The sequence below is a fragment of the Rhinoraja longicauda genome, chromosome 26, assembly GCF_053455715.1.
Source record: "Rhinoraja longicauda isolate Sanriku21f chromosome 26, sRhiLon1.1, whole genome shotgun sequence".
Classification (NCBI taxonomy): Eukaryota; Metazoa; Chordata; class Chondrichthyes; order Rajiformes; family Arhynchobatidae; genus Rhinoraja; species Rhinoraja longicauda.
In genome coordinates, this window is record NC_135978.1 from 28,790,908 (window position 1) to 28,816,208 (window position 25,301).

Sequence of the window (25,301 nt, forward strand, 5' to 3'; positions counted from 1 at the left end):
ACATTAAAATAATGTAATTGGTACCTTTTTGAATTTGAGACTATTTAAATTCCCCAGCTGCCATAGTGAGATATGAACTTGCCCCTGAACCTTAAGTCCAGAAAGCCAGTTACCGGTTTGTTAACCTAACTATGTCGATTTGAATTACTGCATACCAAAGCTGATAATGCACTTACGTTATTGGACCTTATTCCTGTTTATTGCACTTGCCTTGGATATTGATTTATCTTTAAATTACTTGTCAGATTCTATAATGCTTCAGATGGTAAACCTCCGATATACAGCTATATCCGCACAATCACATCCAAAGTATAATGTATGTTCATTAATACTCGTAACAAGAAATGATGAAGTTAACTTGAACCAAGAAGCCCAGTATATAACATTTTCATATTAATGTACTTGAAGCAAAGCAACCTCTTGTCAACTTTTTTTGTCAAATTCTCCTGGTCATACTAACAATTAAATAGTACCAAAATCTTGTGTGGCTGTTAATAGACAGGGAACGTTCCCAACCCACCCAGCTTCATTTCACAAACATTTTTCTTACATTTAAACTCTACACGTGGGTTCCAGAGTGACAGGTGTCACAAGGTTAGGCAAACCCACCCTTCCATTAAAATATCCATTGGATCTGCTTTTTGTTGGTGTGCGAGGGATCTCTTTATTACCCAATTTGTTTCAGTACAAAGTGCAATGTACTTTTGAAAGAATGAATTCTCTTTGCACTCGGCATTGGTGATGGTGAAATAACTGATAACATTTTATTGGCTCAATTTTCATAGATGGTGGCTTGTTCTTGTATTTTATCAAAATTTCAAAGTACTTTCTTTAAAGTTTTATTGGCATTTTTTAAAACAATAAAGATATTGCACTTTGCGAGGGCAAATGTAAGGAGAAAGTGTACAGTTAATAGCAGGGCTCTTAACAACATTGTTTCCAGGAATCTTGGGCTCCAAGTCCATAGCGTCCTGAAATAGTAACACAAGTTGATAAGAGTGGTAAAGGTGTTGTATGATATGATTCATCGGTCAGGGTAAGAGACCAAAGAGTCTGGAAGTCGTGTTGCCACCTTACAAAACTGGTTAGGTTGTATTTGGGAAAATGGGAGAGGCAAGACAAAGTGTGGCAAGTAATAGGTGGACACAGGTTGGGGGGGAGGGGGGGGTTGATAGGCAGATGATTGGAACAAGGCAAGAGACCAAATGCAGGAGGTGTGAGACAGATGATTTGAAGAGTTACAAATTGAGGATTGAATGTAGGAGGAGAGGACAGAAATAGAGGAAAGTCCAGCTGGGGCAAAGAGGTGGGGGGGGGGGGGGGGGGGGGGGGAAGTCGGGGTGTTGTGAGAGGTTACCAAAAATTGGGAGAATTCAATATTTATACCATTGGGTTGTCAGCTACGCATGCGGATTGTGAGACGCTGTTCCTCCTGTTTGCGTGTGCACCCTCTGACAATAGGGGAGGCCCAGGACAGAAAAGTCAGTATGGGAATGAGACATAAAACGGTTAGCATTCGGGAGATCCAGTCGGCCTTGGCAGACCATGCATGTATTTGGCGAACTCAGATGATGTTCTCTGATCTTTGCCTTTTACTCCACTGGCCTCCTCATCCAATGCATTATTCTCTAAGGTTTCTCCCATCTTCAGTGTGATTTCACCACCAATCAGATCTTCCTATCCACTCTTGTTCTGTAGAGATCACTCCCTTTGCAACTCCTTGGTTCACTCGTACTCTTCCCCCCCATCTCCAATTAGGGACCCCAGCAACCTTCCAGTTGCGAGAGGTTCATATGCACCCCTTCAAATCTCTTCTACTGTCCTGATTTGTGTTTTCTTTTACATCTGCGAGATCATGTGTAGACAAGACAACCATTTCACCAAATGCTTGCAATTGGTCTGCCGAGGCCTGCTGCATCTCCCAGTCCGGAACCATTTTAACTCGCCATCCCATACAGACCTTTCTGTCCTGGGCCGCTTCCATTTGAAAAAATGAAGCCACACGCAAACTGGAGGAACAGCACTTCCTATTCCGCTTGGGTAGCTTACAACCCAATGAAATAAACATTGGATGCTTCAATTTTAAGTAATCCCCCGTGCCTCTTTCTTTCTCTCTGATGGTCTCCTTTTCATCTCTAACCTTTGTCCACCCATCTGCCAATTAAACCCCCTTACCTGTATCCCCTTGTCACTTGCCAGGCTTTTGTCCTGTTCCCATTTCTCTTCTAGCTCCCCACCTTCCTCCATTATCTGCCTGATGGGTATGGTAATGGAGGCAGATATGATAGTGGCATTTAGAGCCTTTAAGATAAACGCATGAACATGCAGGGGATATGGTCCATGTTCAAGCAGAAGGATTAGTTTAATTTGGCATCATGATTGGCATTGATATTGTGGGCCAAATGGCCTGTTCCTGTGCTGTTCCATGTTGTACATTCTATATTGATTAACCTTTGGTACTGCCCTCCAATTTATAGCCTAAAATTTCAATAAGATTAATACAATGTTTCATTGTATTTCACTTTGTTCTCCAGATGTGGGTTGCATTACAAGTGTAATTGATTGAATTTATATTGATGCAGGGTCCATTAGGCGGGTAATGGTTGGCATACCCATCTCTCCTGGTGATGAATGCTAATAATAACTGATTTTTGAATAGTTTGGTATTTTTTGAATAGTTGGCATTGAACCCCAGCTGAGTTGGACATATATTTATGAATTAGATTCAGCAGATGGTGCAAAGGTAATTGTTCTGAGTTACTTGAGAGTATAAACATCTATGTAGCTGGAGCAGGATGTTTAATCTAAACCCACTTGTCAAATTTCACCACAAATATGTTGATGAAAGTCTGTAATAAAATCTGAAAACTTTGGAGATGCTGATCTGTCACTAGTATGTTTTCATTTTTTTATTATGGCTGCAATTTTCAATCAATACTTATAGACTTTATCATTATTGATGCAAAGGCCTGCATTTATTACCCGTCACTAATTTGCCTCAAAGGAAGAGGTAGCAGTGAGATGCTTTTTTGAAGGTACTGTTAGGTTTTGAAGCTAAATGCTGCCAATTTGGAGGTTAGGTGTTTGAACCATTACAAATTGAAATAGTTTGTGACTTGAGAATAAACCATTTTACCCAATGTTCTTATCATTTGGTAAAATCAAAGCTCATTTGTTAATGTGAAACTCCCATCTTCAATATATTTTGGTTAAAAACCTCTTCAATTCAAAGGATCAAATGATTTGACTTCCAATTTTGACTTCTGAAAATTTCAAAGTTTTACAAACTTCCAACAAAAACAAAGCTGATGGAGGGACTCGACAGGTTGAATAGCATCTGTTTTGTGGGTTGAGGTGCTGGGGAAAGAATGGAATTGATGTTTTGGGTGGAAAAGCTGCATCAGGACTGAGTTGAGAGGGAAGGTAGCTGGTATAAAGAGGGGAAGGGGGTTGAGGCAGGCAGATAGGTGAATGATGCTGAATGAAGAGAGGCACTGATTTCAGAATACTGGAACGATGGGGCCAAACTGAGTTCCTAAAATTAAAAATAGAGTTGGGAAAACTCAACAGATCAGGTGTAGTAGCCAAAACTCTTCAGGATGGAGTAACAAGGAAATTGTACAGCTGAGAAATTCTATTCCATTTTTATTCCAAGTATAAGGATTAACATTTGATAGACACAAAAAGCTGGAGTAACTCAGCGGGTTCAGACAGCAGCATCTCTGGAGAAAATGAATAGGTGACGTTTCAAGTCGAGACGCTTCTTCAGACTGAGTCAGGGCAGAGGGAAACTAATTTATTTGTGTTTATTTAACTAGATGATTGGCATGTGATTATTTTGACTTTTTAGACAATAGACAATAGGTGCAGGAGGAGGCCATTCGGCCCTTCGAGCCAGCACCACCATTCAATGTGATCATGGCTGATCATTCTCAATCAGTACCCCATTCCTGCCTTCTCCCCATACCCCCTGACTCCGCTATCCTTAAGAGCTCTATCCAGCTCTCTCTTGAATGCATTCAGAGAATTGGCCTCCACTGCCTTCTGAGGCAGATCTTTTAAAATCTGTCCATTATGCATTTTAAACACGTTCACATATTTGGGAGTTAATTTGAGGATTGTGTTACCACATGCCCCTCTATCCACATTATTCTTTGTCGTGAAAGCCATGAGTTTATGATGCTGCGAAAGAAACCTGTACATCTTGTGTTATAAGGGTAATAAAATCAATCGGGGATTTCAAAAGGGAATTCGGTAACAAAGGTATGTCCCTAGTGGGTGTAGGATAGTGTTGATGTACGGGGATCACTGGGCGGCACGGACTTGGAGGGCCGAAAAGGCCTGTTTCCGGCTGTATATATATGATATGATATGATATAAGATTGGGAATATGAGCGACTTGACTTCAAGGGCTGACAGGTGGCCTTCTGTGGTGCAATGATTCAGATTCACATTGCACCCAGTTTTCTCTGTTGCTGATCAAACTGGTTGTGTTGTCTCACAGTGTATTGAGCGTTTTGGCTGCTGATTGAGCTGACAAACCTCAGTAAATGGTGAGAATTCAATCACACTCCTAGTCTGTCTTGTGTAAGGTGGGAAAGACTAGAAGAAAGTGAGGCACTGATTTTAGTATATTGGAACTATAGGGCAAAACTGATTTTATAGAATAAAGATAGAGTGCTGGAAATGCTCAGCAGATCAGGCAGGCTGTGTCTGAGAAAAACAATTAACATTTTGGGATGAAGATCCTTTGTCGGACAAGGGTCTTCAACCTGAAATATTAACTGTTTTTCTTCCCATCGAGCATTTTCCGTTTCTTAGACTTCCAGCACTTGCAGTTTTGATTTCCATAAAACTAATTTTCTGTTTGGCATCCCGGCTGCCATGCTAAACATCTACTCCCTTCACCACCTGTGGCTGCAGTGTGTATACCAGGTTAATTTGACCGCTCTTACCAATTTTAGCCTCTACAGCAAGCCGTAGGAAAATTACCACCTGCAGATTCACCAAAACACAACGCTGGAGTGACTCAGCAGGTCACAGCATCTATGGAGGGAATGGATAGATGCAGTTTTGCATCGGGACCGCCTTCAGACAGATTGTAGTGGGGGGGATTAAACTGGAAAAGAGGTGGGGGTGGAACCAAGCCTGCTAAGTGTTAGGTGGTTACAGATGAAGGTGGATGATTGGCAGATGAGTGAAGCAAGTGACAAAGGCTTGAGATGAAAAGGAGGCAAAAGGGTGCCAGATAAGAAAAGTCAGAGGGAGGGTAATGTAGGTGGAAGGGACTGGAGGCATGGAATAGTGGGAGAAATGGGTGTTCACTGGGCTGGAGGACACAGGAAAGAGCAGAGGAGGGGGAGAATTAGAGAATTTAATAGTTTGTGGAAAAAGGGCTCAACCAGAAAATGTCACCTATTCATGATCTCCAGAGATGCCGATTGATCCACTGAGTTACTCTAGTACTGTCTTTTTTTTTGTGAACAGTTCTGTGAACAGTTCCTTGTGCCTCACTGTCCATACTGTAGGGTTTGTTGTAAGCTAACTGAATGGAATGTGAGGTGGTGGTGTTCCAGTTTGCATGTGACTTCAGCAATGGAGGAGGTCCAGGACAGAGCGATTGATTTGGGAAGGGAAGCTAAAATAGTTAGCAGCTGGGAGATCCAGCTGGCTTTGGTGGACTGAGTGCAAATATTTGATTAAATGGTCGCCTAGTCTATGCTTGGTCTCGCTGGTGTCTAAGCAGGCTACTTTGGAATTGCTGAATACAGTAGGCGAGGTTTGAAGAATTGCATGTGAACCTCTGTCTTACTGGGAAGGACTACTGGGTTCCCTGGATGGAGCTATAGGGACAGGTGTTGCATCTTCTGCAGTTACAGGATAAGTACTCTGGTAGGGATAGTTTGAGTGGGAAGGGATGAGTAAACCAAGGAGTAGTGAAGGGAGTGGTCTCTGCAGAAAGCAGACGGACAGGATGGGTAAATGTGACTGGCGGTAGGATCATGGTGGTGGAAATGTTCAGATTCTGATTTATTTCATCCTAATTTGAAGATGTAACATTGGATTTTTAATGCTAAAGGAAATCTCGTACTACCTGCTTGAGGGTCGTTAAACATGGGCAATAAGTGCTGGCTTTGCTAAGGATCTTCATAAATAATAGCAAAAGAATTTGATTAAAGAGGTTGGAGGTGACCATTGTCCTGTGTTTCGGGGATGGCACAACCCCTACTCGTTTATTATTCCAGGTTTAGTTGTTGACGATGTCTTGCTACTTGTGTGTTTGACTGCTTCATTGCCCAAATAATTTCAAATTATAATCAAGGCCATAATCCAAGGTCTTGACTTGAAACATCAACAAATCTGCCCCTCTCCACAGATTGTGCTTGGTCTGCTGTTCGTCCAGCAGCTTGTTTTTTTTGTCCTAAGTTTTGACCTCATGACTGGAAGGTCATTGACTTTACCCCAAGGAACTCTTCTACATTAACCTGGAATGAAATGATTGACCTCTAATAACAGCAATCTTCCCTCATGCTAGATATGATCATAGCCAGTGCAGGAATTTTTTCCTCTCCACTATTTTCTTAGAACTCCTTTATGAATTTGAAGTCATAACTAACATGGGGATACAAGATACAAAGTCATGTGATAGGAGCAGAATTAGGCCATTCGGCCGATCAAACCTACTCTGCCATTCAATCGTGGCTGATCTATCTCCCTCCTAACCCTAAACAGCAGAATAACCAGATGCAGATGTTAATTTGCAGTTGCTGGAATTGGGAGCAACAAACAATAAGCTGAAGGAACAGGCAGGTCAAGAAGCATCTGTGATATGGGCGGGGGGAGGGAGATTTGAATATATTTTGGATTGAAACCATGCCAGAGTGCAGAGGGATGATGGCAATATAAAGAGAGGAAGTGTGGTAAGACAGGCCAATAGGTGATTAGCAGATCAAGGATGACAGGCAGATGGTGCCAGGCAGGGGAGGTGGCGGGATGGAGTCGGCTGGATGATGTGGAGGCAGACAGAAAAGGACTGTTGGAGAGAAAGGAGGAATACCTAAATCTCCCTAGCTGTCTCGGAAATTGATATCACCCTCTGGGAGCTGACAGCTAGACAACTGCTAGGTTGATATTACTCTCTCCAATTATATCTCTTTCCAAGTTAAGTGACTCCATTTAATGATAGCTCTTCAATTTAGTTACTAGTTTCAGTTTAGGCTTGAACTGTTTTATAACTCTGGATTGAGTTCATGGGGGAAAAACTAGAATCATGCATTCATGCTTAACTAGCCCTCATGATCTGTTTCATTCCCACTTTATCTGCAATGTTTGACATTAGTATCTAAGGCTAGTAAATGTCCATTTGTAGATCCTCTTGGTCAGTTTCTTGGTCTGGTGGTCATATTTCCTAAAGTTTTAAGTCCAGAAATATTTTTAATGCTTTTTCATATTTGCTGTCTGCAACTATTTGTTTTGGAGTTCTCAATATACATATAGTAAAAATGAGCTTTCATATTTTAACCATGTAATAATAATAGAGTTGTTATGAAGCACCTTGTAAACAGCTACTCCCTTCTGTAAATTTGTGTAATCTAATTTGCACATAGATGTAGTTTGCAAATCGTCTAACCCAGTTAATCATCTTTTTCGGTGTAGACAAGAAGATGCACATGTTTGATAGGCGTCAGGATAGTTACTAGCCACCTGAACTACTGTTACAGAACAATGAAGTCTGGAAATATGGCACCTCTAATGATATAGCAGTCATATTATGGTGTCTTGGAGTGGACCTTTAACTGTTCGTATGACTTGGACGTAGAATTACCACCAGCCAGTTTCTACCGTTTACCCGAGTATAGATATTGGCTAGACACAAAATGCTGGAGTATCTCAACAGGTCAGGCACCATCTCTGGAGAAAAGGGATAGATGACGTTTCGGTTGGAGACCCTTCATCAGCACTGTTTTCATTTGCAAATTAGGTTTGCCAAGTAGTATTAGTTGTGGTATTGCAGTCTTTTATATTTTTTATATAAGATGAGTAGAGCTTAAGGCCAAATAAAACTTCAAGGCCAAGTTGGTCGTAAATTCGTCTTCTACAGGGTGTCCTAAAATGAAGCTCATGGGAGGGAAGAATAGTAGGATTGGGGCTATAATGAAAAATTATTTTTTGAACTAAAGCTATTTTAATACCAATTTAAACGATTTTTGTAGTTATCGACATATTAAGATGTGATGAATAAGTTCATTTGTGTTTTCAGAAAACCATTATAGCTTATTTTCTAATCTAGGTCAGTGACGGATCCTAGAGATGGAAAAAGAGTCGCACTCAAAAAGATGCCCAACGTCTTCCAGAATCTAGTTTCCTGCAAGAGGGTCTTCCGTGAGTTGAAGATGCTCTGCTTCTTCAAGCATGATAATGTAAGTATATTGAAACACTGAATGAGAATAGAGAACAATATGCAATCAATTTATTATTTGTGGATGTTAAACTTAATAGAAGTAGAAAGTTGTGCCTGAAGCCATTTCTCCCTTTGTAATGATTTCCTGGCATTTGTTTGTCACTTAGACAGCATGTTCTGAAGTCTACTAATAGCTGGCGCGAGCTCTACATTTTGAATGATGTTATAGACTGGAACTATTGATGCATGTACCCTACACCCAACCTTGTAATGATAGATGATCACTGAAATAACTGAAGTTGGTTGGTCCAAATGCCCTTTTTGTTTTTTGATGAGCTTTTGCAGTGGTCTCTTTTTGGCTCCCAAATGTTTGGTCTTCCCCCAGCTATTTCCCTTTGATATACTGGCTTCAGCCACTCGAGGATTTCTTTGACAGTGGTTTTGCTAGCTTTTAGTCTTTGTCTAATACTTGGGGAAATTGCCTTGATGTCTTCAACCTCCATTTCAGAATTTGTATATCTGGATCTATAAAGTAGAAAAGAATCCAATAGTTAGAAAGAATGCTCTTCACCTATTTTGCCCCTTTTGTTCTTCTATGTTGTGGAAAATGTAGTCTGTTTATTACCATTAAGAGAAACTGTACCTTAAGTCACAGATTGCAGGATTAAAAAAAAATATCAATGTTTTATCACATGAGATTGTAACGTTTTTGCTGTGTTTCTTTTATGAATTTCTAATTTTCTGAGACAATTATGTAATTGAGGTATTGGTTATCTAGTCAAATTTTTTAACAGCATCTTATAATCAAAAATAAAAATCGATTTTGTGGAATTGATTCATTGGTGTCTCGCATTTTTGATTTGGGTTAAAAGGATTCATAAGTGGAATATTTGATCTGTAATGAGACGTGCACTGATATTAAAACAGTTGATTTTTCTGCAATGATAGCAGTTGTTTTGGAAGACAAAAAGTCTGGTAAATAACCTTGGCTAGTAAATAACCTACAAGCTGTTTTGCCGATATTTGAAAATATGTTAAGAGCATGAATAAAAGCTGCTGTCTAGATATTGCAAAAATGGGGCTTTAAACATTTTAAATTTGGCTATTTTGGTTCTACCTTTTGGGGAAAAATGGATCATCGTGGACTTTGAAGATTGATTGATTACTACATCAGCTCGGCATAAATAATTGGCAATATAGATGTGAAATGAGTTGCTGTTTCATATTAACTCAGTCTGTTGGCTCTCTCCCCCATTTTTTTTCACAATTTGATATGTCTGTTGGTATTATACATGACTATTTAGCATTTATCTGCAGCACATTACGTGGCTGAAATTTCTCTCAAATTCAGCATGATGCAAAGTTTACATGCCAAATGATCAGAAATTTCAGAAATTAATTTTGGCGCCTTACTGCACCAGAGACTATGGGTGCTGTCTGTACAGAGTTTGTACGTTCTCCCCATGGGTTTTCTCCAAGATCTTCAGTTTCCTCCCACACTCCAAAGAAGTACAGGTTTGTAGGTTAATTAGCTTGGTATAAATGTAAATTTTGCGTTTACATTAACCTACAAACCTGTACGTCTTGAGTGTGGGAGGAAACTGATGATCTCGGAGAAAACCCACGTGGTCAGGTCATGGGGACAACGTACAAACTCTGTACAGACAGCACCCTAGTAGGATAGTGTTAATCCCTAGTAGGATAGTGCTAATGTGCAGGGATCGCTGGTTGGCGCGGACTCGGTGGGCCGAAGAGCCTGTTTCCGTGATGTATCTCAAAACTAAAACTAATAAGGTCGTAGATGGAACCACCATCCTATTTGCATCATTCTCAAGCAAAGGATTAAGGCTCTTAAACCAGCACTTTGGGCCATGGCTCGATGCTACAGTGTAGATTTGGCTTTGATTATTATAATTTGATTCTGGCAAGACTAATGATTTTGAATGTATACCATGTTTTCCATATTGACCTGCAAACTGTGGATTTATTTTGTCAGAGGTGACAGTTTCACTTTTTTCTTCCGTATAGGACTGGAAACTGAAACTTGAATGACTTAGTGCAGGATTTGTACTTGTGTTCAGAGAGAAACCAATATTTGATTGCAGCTGTCAGTGTATCCCACAAACCTACCTGACATAGTAAGTAGGGATATAACATTACACAACTATTTAACACACATGGTCTTGTTTATTGTTTCCCAATGCTCTGAACTCCCATATTCATCAAGAATTCTAGGGTGTTAGCAAGCAACTGGCAAACATCTGTGTGCCTTCATCATTGTGAATGTTAAACAATAATTTTTTATTAAATAACCTTTGATAATTTTGGAATTCATAGAGAGAATTCTAGGGTGTTGGCAAACATCTGTGTGCCTTCATCATTGTTTCACTTGACTTACAGATTTATCTTTCAACACACTCTGTCCATGCGAATGCTTTGTACCAAATTACGTATAATGAATCACGCCCAGACTTGTTTGCAACTTTTCACAAACAAAATATTTTCCTGTAATGCAGCCTTTCATAAATTGAAGAACATTCCTAAATTGTGGGCAGTTTTGGGCCCCATATCTGAGGAAAGATGTTCTGGCATTGGAGAGGGTCCAGAGGAGGTTTACCAGAAGGATCCCAGGAATAATTGGTTTAACATATGATGAGCTTTTGAAGGTACTGGGCCTGTACTCACTGGAGTTTAGAAGGATCAGGGGGACCTCATGGAAACTTACTTAATAGTGAAAGGCCTGGATAGAGTGAATGTGGAGAGGATGTTTCCACTAGAGGGAATGTCTAGGACTAGAGGTCATAACCTCAGAATTAAAGGACATTCTGTTAGGAAGATGAGGAGGAATTTCTTTAGTCAGAGGATGGTGAATCTGTGGAATTCATTGCCAAGATGACTGGAGGCCAAGTCAATGGATATTTTTCAGGCGGAGATTGACATATTCTTGATCTGTATGGATTATGGGGCAAAGGCAGAAGAATTGGGTTGAGACGGAAAGATAGATCAGCCGTGATTGGATGCCGGAGTAGACTTAATGAGCCGAATGGCCTAATTTTGCTCCTAGTACCTATGAACCTGTTAAGCGCTAGAAAGCTGAAAAAGTTACCGGAAATACTTTGATATTAAGGTATACAGGTTTTTCTGTTCATTTCAGCACTCACTTCTGCTTCAGGCAATGGCATACATCCAATTTATTTTTTAGTCACATCAAAACACTCATTTACATTGTCAATTTCAACTTGCCGTAAGGAAAGCATTAAAGCTGAAGAGTAAACTTGCATTATGAGAAGTTGCACCATCCATCAAATTTTCTTATATACTGATTATATCACGGCTTGCCATTAATGCCTTTATTTGGGTTCTAGTTAGAATGTATAAAAGATGTTTTGGAATATGAAAAACAAGTACTTAACCTGTTAAGGACACAAAGAGTAGGAGTAACTCAGCATGTCAAGCAGCATCTCTGAACAACATAGATGGGTGATGTTTCTGGTTTGAAACGTCATCTATCCCCATGTAATAATCCTACAAAATGAGATACTGAACATGGGGATAGATTTAGTTGCAGTTTGAGTTATAGATTAAGCATTTTTTCCTTTCCGCTGGTAAATTTTTGTTTGTCAGTTGTTAATCTGTGAATTAGTAATGTTAGTTATAAAGTTAATTAACAGTTAAAGACCCCATAGATTGCTTCAGAATTGCTTGTAAACTAGGCTTCAATCTTTTTAGCATAATATCAATCTTTTTTACAGAATATTAAGTGACCATTTGCAGGCCATTTAATTAACAACTGCTTGTATATGCATATAATTTTATATTCTCAATTAGTCTCACAGTTTCAAGAATGATTTCTGTTCATGGTTTTGAAGAAAATTAATAGGCTATTTTAATTAAATGCCCTTGTGGCTTTATTTGGGATTTTTAAATAAGAGATACTTAATGGTTAAGTTAAAAGCTGGATGTCAAGAAACATTTATCCTCAAACATCCCCATCAATTGGATTTGGTTCCACTGTTTGATCTTCATTCATAAGCAAAATCGGGCTTTGCTGGAGATAAACACACTCAATGGATGTAGAATCTCCAGCTTGGTTTACCTCACTTGGCTTGTTGTGTAGTGTCAGAAAATAACTGCAGATGCTGGCACAAATCGAAGGTATTTATTTCACAAAATGCTGGAGTAACTCAGCAGGTCAGGCAGCATCTCAGGAGAGAAGGAATGGGTGACATTTCGGGTCGAGACCCTTCTTCAGACTGATGTCCGGGGGCGGGACAAAGGAAGGATATAGGTGGGGACAGGAAGATAGAGGGAGATCTGGGAAGGGGGAAGGGAAGAGAGGGACGGAGGAACTATCTAAAGTTGGAGAAGTCAATGTTCATACTGCTGGGCTGCAAGCTGCCCAAACGAAATATGAGGTGCTGTTCCTCCAATTTCCGGTGGGCCTCACTATGGCACTGGAGGAGGCCCATGACAGAAAGGTCAAACTGGGAGTGGGGGGAGGGGTTGAAGTGCTCAGCCACCGGGAGATCAGGTTTGTTAAGGCGGACTGAGCGAAGGTGTTGAGCGAAACGATCGCCGAACCTGTGTTTGGTTTCGCCGACGTTGACATCTAGAGCAGCGGATACAGTAGATGAGGTTGGAGGAGGTGCAGGTGAACCTCTGTCTCACCTGGAATCACTGGGTCCTTGGATGGAGTTGAAGGGGGAGGTAAAGGGACAGGTGTTGCATCTCCTGCAGTTGCAGGGGAAAGTGCCCGGGGATGGGGAGTTTTGGGTAGGAAGGGACGAGTGGACCAGGGAGTTACGGAGGGAACGGTCTCTGCGGAACGCAGAAAGGGGAGGGGATGGGAAGATGTGGCCAGTAGTGGGGTCCCGTTGTAGGTGACGGAAATGTTGGAGGATGATTTGTTGGATACGCTGGCTGGTAGGGGGGAAGGTGAGAACGAAGGGGATTCTGTCCTTGTTACGAATGGGGGGGAGGGGGAGCAAGAGCAGAGCTGCGGGATGTAGAAGAGGCCCTAGTGAGAGCCTCATCTATAATGGAAGAGGAGAAGCCCAGTTTCCTGAAGAATGAGGACATCTGTGATGCCCTAGTGTGAAACACCTCATCCCGGGCGCAGATGCGGCATAGACGGAGGAATTGGGAGTAGGGGATAGACTTTGTGCAGGAGACAGGGTGGGAAGAAGTGTAGTCCAGATAACGGTGCGAGTCAGTGGGTTTATAGTAGATGTCAGTCACTAGTCTGTCTCCTGTGATGGAGATGGTGAGGTCCAGAAACGGGAGGGAGATGTCAGAGATAGTCCAAGTATATTTAAGAGCAGGATGGAAATTGGAAGTGAAGTGTATAAAGTCAGTGAGTTCTGCATGGGTACAAGAGGTAGCACCAATGCAGTTGTCGATGTAGCGGAGGTAGAGTTCGGGGATGGGGCCGGTGTACGTCCAGAACAGGGATTGTTTGACGTACCCGACAAAGTGGCAGGCATGGCTAGGGCCCATGCGAGTGCCCTTCTGGTTTGGAGGAAGTGGGAGAAGTCAAAGGAGAAGTTGTTAAGGGTAAAAACCAGCTCTGCTAGGCGGAGGAGAGTGTTAGTAGATGGGGATTGGCTGGTTCTATTGTTGAGGAAGAAACCGATGGCTTCAAGACTATCCTTGTGGGGGATGGGAGTGTAGAGTAACTGGACATCCATGGTAAAGATGAGGGAGTGGAGGCCTGGAAACCGGAAGTTATCGAGGAGATGGAGAGCATGTGAGGTGTCTTGGACATAGATGGGGAGGGATTTGACCAGGGGGGATAGGATGGAGTCGAGGTAGGTGGAAATAAGTTCGGTGGGACATGAACAGGCAGAAACAATGGGTCTGCCGGGACAGTTCTGTTTATGGATTTTAGGTAGGAGGTAAAATCGGGCCGTGCGGGACTGGGGAATGATAAGTTTGGAGGCATTAGTGGGTCGAGCGCCGGAAATGGTGAGGTCCGTGATGGTGCTGATGTTTAAGGTCTGGTGCTTGTCGGTGGGGTCATGGTCCAAGGATAAGTAGGAAGAGGTGTCTGAGAGTTGTCGTCTGGCCTTGGTCCGGTTGTTGTGTAGTGCTGTAAGTGGGTGAGATATCCTTCAGCTGAGACAGGTAAGGGAATTTATTGCTCCCAATCAAAATACTTTCCAAAATTACATGCAACATGTAAAGGTTGAAGTTCCATGGTTTTGAGTGAGAATTTTAAAGTTTCTGGTGCCATGCTAGATGTAATCCTACGAAATGAGGCCGAACAAATGAATGAATTGTCAGTGAGAGAACACTTTGGGGATAGTGACGATAACTAGGTAAGTTTGAAAGTATTAATGGATAAGGATAGTTCAGAAATCAAATGTCTGGGGATGGATGATTTCAATATTGTGAGTCAGGAAACAGAAGTAGGTCATTCTACATTTTGGAAATGAAAAAATTTGGAGCTAAGGTAAAGGTGAAGGGCAAGGATGGAAACTCCATGGAATGCGTGTTTGATAAAGGGAGAAAAAGCGTACTGTAGGTATGGAGGACCTTGTGGGTGCATAGTGTGTGCCGGAGGTGCTTAAAGAAATAACGAGAGCAAAGAGGTGCCAAAAAGGCACAGATCAGATGAGGATTTGGTGGAAAATCGTTTCTGCCTAATTTCGTTTTTTGAAGACATGAATGAATATTGATAAAGGCAGTGTAGTTGACTTCAGAAAGATCTTTGAAACGGTCCCACGTGGAAAGCAGGTCCAGAGAGCCCATGTGATCAAGGCAAGTTGGCAAATTGAATCCTATATTCATAACAGGAGATGGGGTGTAATGGTGGAGGGTTGCTCTCTTGCCTGTGACTGGATGGGGTGTTGGGATCAGTGCCGTGATCCTTTCCTGCTTATATACATTAGTGACTTTGAATGTTGGAGAGGCAGCATCTCGGGACAGAAGGAATTGGGTGACGTTTCGGGTCGAGACCCTTCTTCAGACTGATGTCGGGGGCGGGACAAAGGAAGGATATAGGTGGAGACAGGAAGATAGAGGGAGATCTGGGAAGGAGGAGGGGAAGAGAGGGACAGAGGAACTACCTAAAGTTGGAGAAGTCGATGTTCATACCACTGGGCTGCAAGCTGCTCAGGCGAAATATGAGGTGCTGTTCCTCCAATTTCCGGAGGACCTTGTGGGTGCATAGTGTGTGCCGGAGGTGCTTAAAGAAACCTCTATGTTGTTCAGAGACCCCTTGTTGCGAGTGGGGGGAGGGCGAGCAAGAGCAGAGCTGTGGGATGTAGAAGAGACCCTAGTGAAAGCCTCATCTATAATGGAGGAGGGGAAGCCCCATTTCCTGAAGAATGAGGACATCTCTGATGCCCTAGTGTGAAACACCTCATCCCGGACGCAGATGTGGCATAGACGGAGGAATTGGGAGTAGGGGATAGACTTTTTGCAGGGGACCGGGTGGGAAGAAGTGTAGTCCAGACAGCTGTGCGAGTCAGTGGGTTTATAGTAAATGTTCGTCACTAGTCTGTCTCCTGTGATGGAGATGGTGAGGTCCAGAAGCGGGAGGGAGATGTCGGAGATAGTCCAGGTATATTTAAGGGCAGGATGGAAATTGGAAGTGAAGTGTATGAAATCAGTGAGTTCTGCGTGGGTACAAGAGGTAGCACCAATGCAGTCGTCGATGTAGCGGAGGTAGAGTTTGGGGATGGGGCCGGTGTACGCCCGGAACAGGGATTGTTCGATGTACCCGACAAAGAGGTAGGCGTAGCTAGGGCCCTTGCGAATGCTCATAGCTACGCCTCTGGTTTGGAGGAAGAGGGAGGAGTCAAAGGAGAAGTTGTTACGGGTAAGAACCAGCTCTGCTAGGCGGAGGAGAGTGTTGGTAGATGGAGATTGGCTGGTTCTATGGTCGAGGAAGAAACGGAGGGCTTCGAGACCATCCTTGTGGGGGATGGAAGTGTAGAGTGACTGGACATCCATGGTAAAGATGAGGGAGTGGGGGCCTGGGAACCGGAAGTTATCGAAGAGATGGAGAGCGTGTGAGGTGTCTTGGACGTAGGTGGGGAGGAATTTAACCAGGGGGGATAGGATGGAGTCGAGGTAGGTGGAAATATCTCGGTGGGACATGAGCAGGCAGAGACAATGGGTCTGCCGGGACTCGTTGATGTGGGTGCGGAGGGGAACAAAGGTAAGGCCTCTGCTGAGGACAGACCGTTCGGTGTATGAAAAGGGGAGGTCAGGGGGGATGGTGAACACCCGGCAATGGTGGGGGTTGGGGTCGGATGGAGGCAGGGGGGCAGGTGGAGGTGATGTATGGTGAGGGGGTGGTGGGTTAGCAGGGCAGAGGGAGGCATGAGGACCTATGTGGGGAGTAAGGGTCGCCTGGCTAGAGAGGGAAGGGGGAGATCCAGTGGAGGACTGGGTACGGTTACCTGTAGTAGGGGGTGGACAGTAGGACCCAGGGGTGCTGTGGGGCTCTGCCTGGTGGGTGGGGGCTGTGGGACCAGCGCGGTGTCTGTGGGCCGGGTGGAGCTGCAGCCTGTTGTTGGTCCCGGGGGCTGGGTACAGCGACGGCTGCGACCTGCTGCTGGGCGGTGGAGTGGCGCGGGTCGAAATGGTCACTGGGGGAGGCCCGCTCAACTCCATCCAAGGACCCAAACAGTCTTTCCAGGTGAGACAAAGGTTCACCTTCACCTCCTCCAACCTCATCTATTGCATCCGCTACTCTATAGACAATAGGTGCAGGAGGAAGCCATTCGGCCCTTCGAGCCAGCACCGCCATTCAATGTGATCATGGCTGATCATTCTCAATCAGTACCCCGTTCCTGCCTTCTCCCCATACCCCCTGACTCCGCTATCCTTGAGTTCTATCCAGCTCTCTCTTGAATGCATTCAGAGAATTGGCCTCCACTGCCTTCTGAGGCAGAGAATTCCACAGATTCACAACTCTCTGATTGAAAAGGTTTTTCCTCATCTCAGTTCTAAATGGCCTACCCCTTATTCTTAAACTGTGGCCCCTTGTTCTGGACTCCCCCAACATTGGGAACATGTTTCCTGCCTCTAACGTGTCCAACCCCTTAATAATCTTATACGTTTCGATAAGATCTCCTCTCGTCATTCTAAATTCCAGTGTATACAAGCCTAGTTGCTCCAGTCTTTCAACATATGATAGTCCCGCCATTCCGGGAATTAACCTGGTAAACCTACGCTGCAAGCCCTCAATAGCAAGAATATCCTTCCTCAAATTTGGAGACCAAAACTGCACACAGTATTCCAGGTGCGGTCTCACTAGGGCCCTGTACAACTGCAGAAGGACCTCTTTGCCCCTATACTCAACTCCTCTTGTTATGAAGGCCAACATTCCATTGGCTTTCTTCACTGCCTGCTGTACCTGCATGCTTCCTTTCAGTGACTGATGCACTAGGACACCCAGATCTCGTTGTACATCCCCTGTTCCTAACTTGACACCATTCAGATAATACTCTGCCTTCCTATTCTTACCACCAAAGTGGATAACCTCACACTTATCCACATTAAACTGCATCTGCCATGCATCCGCCCACTCACACAACCTGTCCAAGTCACCCTGCAACCTCATAGCATCTTCCTCACAGTTCACATTACCACCCAGCTTTGTACCATCTGCAAATTTGCTAATGGTACTTTTAATCCCTTCATCCAAGTCATTAATGTATATTGTAAATAGCTGCGGTTCCAGCACCGAGCCATGCGGTACTCCACTAGTTACTGCCTGCCATTCTGAAAGGGACCCATTTATCCCCACTCTTTGTTTTCTGTCTGTCAACCAATTTTCTATCCATGTCAGTACCCTACCTCCAACACCATGTGCTCTAATTTTGCCCACTAATCTCCTTTGTGGAACCTTGTCAAAGGCTTTCTGAAAGTCAAGGTACACCACATCCACCGGCTCTCCCCTGTCAATTTTCCTGGTTACATCCTCAAAGAATTCCAGAAGATTAGTCAAGCATGATTTCCCCTTCGTAAATCCATGCTGACTCGGAACAATCCTGTTACTGCTATCCAAATGCTCCGCAATTTCGTCTTTTATAATTGACTCCAGCATCTTCCCCACCACTGATGTCAGACTAACTGCTCTATAATTTCCCGTTTTCTCTCTCCCTCCTTTCTTAAAAAGTGGGACAACATTAGCTACCCTCCAATCCACAGGAACTGATCCTGAATCTATAGAACATTGGAAAATTATCACCAATGCGTCCACAATTTCTAGCGCCACCTCCTTAAGTACTCTGGGATGCAGACCATCAGGCCCTGGGGATTTATCAGCCTTCAGTCCCATCAGTCTACCCAACACCATTTCCTGCCTAATGTGGATTTCCTTCAGTTCCTCCGTCACCCTAGGATCTCTGCCCACTAGAACATCTGGGAAATTGATTGTATCTTCCTTAGTGAAGACAGATCCAAAGTACCGGTTCAACTCGTCTGCCATTTCCTTGTTTCCCATAATAAATTCCCCCGCTTCTGTCTTCAAGGTACCCACATTTGCCTTGACTATTTTTTTCCTCTTTACATACCTAAAAAAGCTCTAGATGTCAACTTATTTACATCGGCGAAACCAAGCGCAGGCTCGGCGATCGCTTCGCTCAACACCTGCGCTCGGTCCGCATTGACCAAACTGATCTCCCGGTGGCCAAGCACTTCAACTCCCATTCCCAGTCTGACCTTTCTGTCATGGGCCTCCTCCAGTGCCATAGTGAGGCCCACCGGAAATTGGAGGAACAGCACCTCGTATTTCGCCTGGGCAGTTTGCAGCCCAGTGGTATGAACATCGACTTCTCCAACTTTAGGTAGTTCCTCTGTCCCTCTCTTCCCCTCCTCCTTCCCAGATCTCCCTCTATCTTCCTGTCTCCACCTATATCCTTCCTTTGTCCCGCCCCCCTGACATCAGTCAGAAGAAGGGTCTCGACCTGAAACGTCACCCAATTCCTTCTCTCCCGAGATGCTGCCTGACCTGCTGAGTTACTCCAGCATTTTGTGAATAAATACCTTCGATTTGTACCAGCATCTGGAGATATGATTAGTAAGTTTGTAGATTATGTGAAAATTGGTCATGGTGTTGTAAGTAAGGGTAGACATGGGCTACAGAATGATATTGATTGGTTTGTAGCTTAAACAGGGCAATGGCAGGTGGAATTTAATTCCAATAAATGTGAAGTATTGGAATTTGGTCGTTCCAATATGGGTAAGATATATATGATGAGCATTGAGGAACCATGGGCCCAGAGTGGGATCCCGGGATGCGGCGAGCGGCTTGTAAGGAGAAGCAGGTGAGCCCCCATCCCACAGTCACGCACGGCGGCAGGCCTGGCTTACCGCCGCAAAGAATAACGTAGTGGGCCATGGCCTGCAGGGGGAAAGCTCGGACGCCATTGAGCTCAACCCCGAAGACTAGAGAGACCAGGAGGGTGCCGCTGGAGATGACGGACGCCAGGAGTGGGCCATTAAGAGACGGACCAGGGAATTTCCTCAGCGCCTTCAAAGTCGACCGCAGAACACGTCGGTCGGCCGGGCGAGGAAAGGGGCCGAGCAGTAGAGAGTGACCTGGATCGGGAGCCGCTCCAGTACATCGGGCGCATGGACCAGACTTCGAATTTTTCGTACGGTCATGAGGTCATAAGGAATAGGAGTAGAATTAGGCCATTCGTCCAATCAAGTCTACTCCGCCATTCAATCATGGCTGCTCTATCTTTCCCTCCTAACCCCATTCTCCTGCCTTCTCCCCATAACCTCTGACATTTGTACTAATCAAGAATCTATCTCGGCCTTAAAAATATCTACTGAATAATATCCATTATGGTGACTTGTGCTTTTGTGATCTATGCAAAATTAATTTCACTGATATTTTTCACATATGATATTAAAGCGCCATTGAAGAAGATACAGACTACATGCCTTCATTAGCTGGCCCATAGAATATCAGTACAGGGAGGTCTTGGTACAAATTTAGAAATGATTGGTTAGGCCATAGCTAGAACATTGTGCGTTACTGGTGTTTACATTATGGAAAAGCATATGCCCTCCATAATGTTTGGGACAAAGACCCATCATTTATTTATCCCTGTGCTCCACAATTTGAGATTTGTAATAGAAAAAATCACATGTGGTTAAAGAGCACATTGTCAAATTTTATTAAAGGCCATTTTTATACATTTTGGTTTCACCATGTAGAAATTACAGCAGTGTTTATACATAGTCCCCCCATTTCAGGGCACCATAATGTTTGGGACACATGGCTTCACAGGCGTTTGTAATTGCTCAGGTGTGTTTAATTGCCTCCTTCATGCAGGTATAAGAGAGCTCTCAGCACTTAGTCTTTCCTCCAGTCTTTCCATCACCTTTGAAACTTTTATTGCTGTTTATCAACATGAAGACCAAAGTTGTGCCAATGAAAGTCAAAGATACGATTCTGAGACTGAGAAACAAGAATAAAACTGTCAGAGACATCAGCCAAACCTTAAGCTTACCAAAATCAACTGTTTGGAACATCATTAAGAAGAAAGAGAGCACTGGTGAGCTTACTAATCGCAAAGGGACTGGCAGGCCAAGGAAGACCTCCACAGCTGATGACAGAATTCTCTCTATAATAAAGAAAAATCCCCAAACACCTGTCTTGACAGATCAGAAACACTCTTCAGGAGTCAGGTGCGGATTTGTCAATGACCATAGTCTGCAGAATAATAACAATAATAATATATTCCTTTATTCGTCCCACACCGGGGAAATTTACAGTGTTACAGCAGCAAGAGCAAAGAGAGCAAGAGATCATTCATTATAAATAAAGATACATAAATTGTCGTCAGTTTTCTGTGTGTTCTTAGCGGTTATTGTTGACTCGTCTGCTGGGAGCAGTGCTGGTTGTGCAGTCTCACGGCAGTAGGAAGGAAGGACCTCCTATATCTCTCCTTCATGCACTTGGGGTGAAGGAGTCTGTCACTGAAGGAGCTACTCAGTGCAGTGACAGTGTCCTGCATGGGGTGGGAGTCATTGTCCAGCAGCTATATTAGCTTTGCCATCATTAGATTTTTAGATTTAGATTTAGAGATAGTGCAGAAACAGGCCCTTCGGCCCACTGGATCTGCGCCGCCCAGCGATACCCGCACACTAACACTATCCTACACCCACTAGGGGCAATTTTCACATTTGCCCAGCCAATTAACCTACATACCTGTACGTCTTTGGAGTGTGGGAGGAAACCGAAGATCTCGTAAAAAAAAACCCACGGGGAGAACGTACAAACTCTGTACAGATGGCGCCCGTAGTCAGGATCGAACCTGAGTCTCCAGGGCTGCATTCCTTGTAAGGCAGCAACCCTACTGCTGCTCCAGCAAACCACTCCATAGAAAATGGCCGATGCAACCACCGTGTTGTAGAAGGTCCTTAGGAGTGCCCCCCTGCACTCCAAAGGACCTAAGCCTCCTTAGCAGATAAAGTCTGCTCTGGCCCTTTCTATATAGTGCATCGGTATTTTCAGTCCAGTCCAGTTTATTGCTGAGGTAGACACCCAGGTACTTATAAGATGTCCATTCCCTGGATGTTCACCGGTGTCGGGGGGACCTGGCTACTTCTGCGGAAATCTACCACCATCTCCCTGGTTTTCCCCGCGTTGATCTGGAGGCAGTTCCGCTGGCACCAGTCCAGAAACTCCTTGATCAGTTCTCTGTACGCCCTGTCTTCATCGCCCGTGATGAGGCCGATGATGGCAGAGTCGTCAGAGAACTTCTGTAGATAGGAGTCTGCAGAGTCTGTGCCTGAAGTCCGCAGTGGCTACACTGCAAGATGCAACCACTGGTTAGCCGGAAAAATAGGATGGCCGGGTTACAGTTTGCCAAGAAGTACTTAAAAGAGCAACCACAGTTCTGGAAAAAGGTCTTGTGGACAGATAAGACGAAGATTAACTTGTACCAGAGTGATGGCAAGGGCAAAGTATTGAGGTGAGAAGGAACTGCCCAAGATCCAAAGCATACCACCTCATTTGTGAAACACGATAGTGGGGTGTTATGGCCTGGGCATGTATGGCTGCTGAAGATACTGGCTCACTTATCTTCATTGATAATACAATTGTTGATGGTAATAGCATAATGAATTCTGAAGTGTATGGACACATCCTAGCTGCTCAAGTTCAAACAAATGCCTCAAAACTCATTGGCCGGCGGTTCACTCTACAGCCCGAAAATGATCCCAAACATACTGCTAAACCAACAAAGGATATTTTCCAAAAAATGGTCAATTCTTGATTGGCCTTGTCAATCATGCGACCAGAACCCAATTGAGCATGCCTTTCATATGCTGAAGAGTAAACTGAAGCGGACTAGGCCCCAAAACACCTAATGTCCATGAATCGCAAACTTCAAGCAGTTATTGCATGCAAAGGATATGCAACAAAATTACTAAACATGACTACTTTTATTTACATGACTGTGCTGTGTCCCAAACATTATGCTGCCTTGAAATGGGGGACTATGTATAAACACTGCTGTAATATCTACATGGTGAAACCACAATGTATAAAAATGGCCTTTATTAAAATCTGACAATATGCTTTAAGGAGAGGGGCATGAGGTTTAGCGTAAACTGAGGAAAACCTTTTTTTCATTCAAAGGGTGGTTACAATCTGAAATACATTGCTTATGAAGGTAATGGAGGCAGGTACTCATTGTACGAATTGTGATGTGTATTTGAGAACTCCAGACCAAGTGCTGGTAAATAGAAATAGTATAGCTGGAACCTGATGGTTGGCATGGATGTGGTGAGCTGAGGAACCTGTTTCTGTGCTGTTTGGAACTATAAAACCATTGACAAAGTTTAACCAGCAGACCAATCTAGACAGTTTACAAATTTGTGGCATATTAAATTTATTTTAATTTTAACATAACGTTATTTGAAATTAATTTAAATCATAAGATCATAAGTGATAGGAGGAAATTAGGCCATTCAGCCCATGAAGTCTACTCCGCCATTCAATCATGGCTGATCTATCTCTCCCTCCTAACCCCATTCTCCTGCCCTCTCCCCATAACCCCTGACACCCGTACTAATCAAGAATCTATCTATCTCTGCCTTAAGTATGTCCACTGACTTTGCCTCCACAGTCTGTGGCAAAGAATTCCACAGATTCACCACCCTCTGACTAAAGAAATTCCTCGTCATCTTCCAAAAAGAACGTCGTTTAATTCTGATGCTATGACCTCTAGTCCTAGACATTCCCTCTAGTGGAAACATCCACTCTATCCGAGCCTTTCGCTATTCTGTACGTTTCAATGAGGTCCCCCCTCATTCTTCTAAACTTCAGCGAGTATAGGCCCAGTGCTGTCAAGTGCTCGTCATCTGTTAACCTCGAAGGTAGACACAAAATGCTGGAGTAACTCAGAGGGTCAGGCAGCATCTCGGGAGAGAAGGAATGGGTGACGTTTCGGGTCGAGACCCTTCAGTCATCTGTTAACCTATTCATTCCTGGCCAAATTAGCACAATTTTAACACAAATGTTATTTACTTGCCTAATGCTGTAACTAATTAAAGTTAGTGCAGTTCAATTAATTGATGTCATATGATTTGCAAAAAAATGATCCAACAGATTTATTCAGGAAACTGTCTACAAAATTGATTTTATCAAAGCTGTTTTAGCGAATTATTTTAATTTGTAGGGGAAAGTAGATGCAGGAGGTTTCTACCTCTCAGTAGCACAGGCCCATTAATATTTGTATAGAAACTCATGAATAATTTATCCAGGTGAATAATTTAGAAGTACTTACACATTTCAAAATTTGGCACTGTTTAATGTTTAAGTTCCTTTTTTGAGATGTTAATATTGGTAAACTAATTTAATGGCAAATTTGAAAAATCAGATCATCAAAATTGTCTTGTCTTCAAATTGGTGACCCTTGTGTCTCCAGTTACAATGTTTTCCTGAATTTTGAAATATGCCAACTGCAGCCTCTAGTCAGAAGACTGCTGGTGGTATGATTGGAAGGACCAGTTATGTAGAGTGAAGAGTAAGAGAGCATGGTAACTTGTTTTCTCTAGAACTTTGCGGGTTGAGGGGAGACCTGATAGATGGATATAAAATTATGTGAGAATAGATACAGTTGGAACCTTTTTCCCCCAGGGTGGAAATATCAAATACTAGAGAGGGCATAGCTTTAAGGTCAGAGGGAAAGTTTAACGGTGATGTGCGAGGAAAGTTGTTTTTGTTTTTCACAGTGGGGGCCTGAATGGCGTACTGGGATGGTGGAGGAAGCAGATACAATAGTGGCGTTTAAAAGGCTTAAGAAAAGCACATAGATATACAGGGAATGGAGGAATATGGATCATGTGCAAGCAGAGGAAATTAGTTGAAGTAGGGTGTCATGTTTGGCAGTGACATTGTGGGCCAAAGGGCCCTTTTTTGTGCTCTACTGTTCTGTTCCATGTACAGCTTCTCTGGGAAGGGGTGATTAGTTCAGAAGTCTGATAACTGTAGGGTGGAACTGTTCTTAAGTCTGGATATTCAGGATTTCATGGTCCTATACTTTCCAGAATGTGGAAGAGAGAAAAGGAAAGCTCAGGGTGACAGGCATCCTTAACTAAATATTTCCAGCCTTCTTGATGCAATGCATCATGAAGATGGACTGGATGGAGGGAAGTAATTATCCTGTGATGGACTGGACTATTCTCGCAACCCTGCAAGACAAGTGGTCAAAAACAAAACAATTGCCATCCTAGGTTGAGATGCATCCCACCTGAATACTTGCCTCTATAGAGGTTCGGGAGAATCCTTCTGGACATGCTCCATTTTCTCGGACATACAAGAGTAAATATACTGCTGCACTTTTTTGATCACTAGATCAATGAAGGAAGATGGTTAGGTGGGTGCCCTCTGAACTTGATGCTGTCGAGCACCTGTACAGCG

The 25,301-nt window shown here is 43.4% G+C and overlaps 1 protein-coding gene across 3 annotated transcripts in view; it reads left to right on the forward strand.

Annotated features, from left to right (window-relative positions):
* Positions 1-25,301, forward strand: part of nlk2 (nemo-like kinase, type 2) — a 144,706-nt gene that overhangs the window by 59,191 nt on the left and 60,214 nt on the right. For all 3 annotated transcript variants that reach the window (XM_078422168.1, XM_078422167.1, XM_078422169.1), the window contains exon 2: positions 8,291-8,420. In XM_078422168.1, coding sequence (XP_078278294.1) covers positions 8,291-8,420 — 130 coding nt within the window. The remainder of the gene's footprint in view (positions 1-8,290; positions 8,421-25,301) is intronic.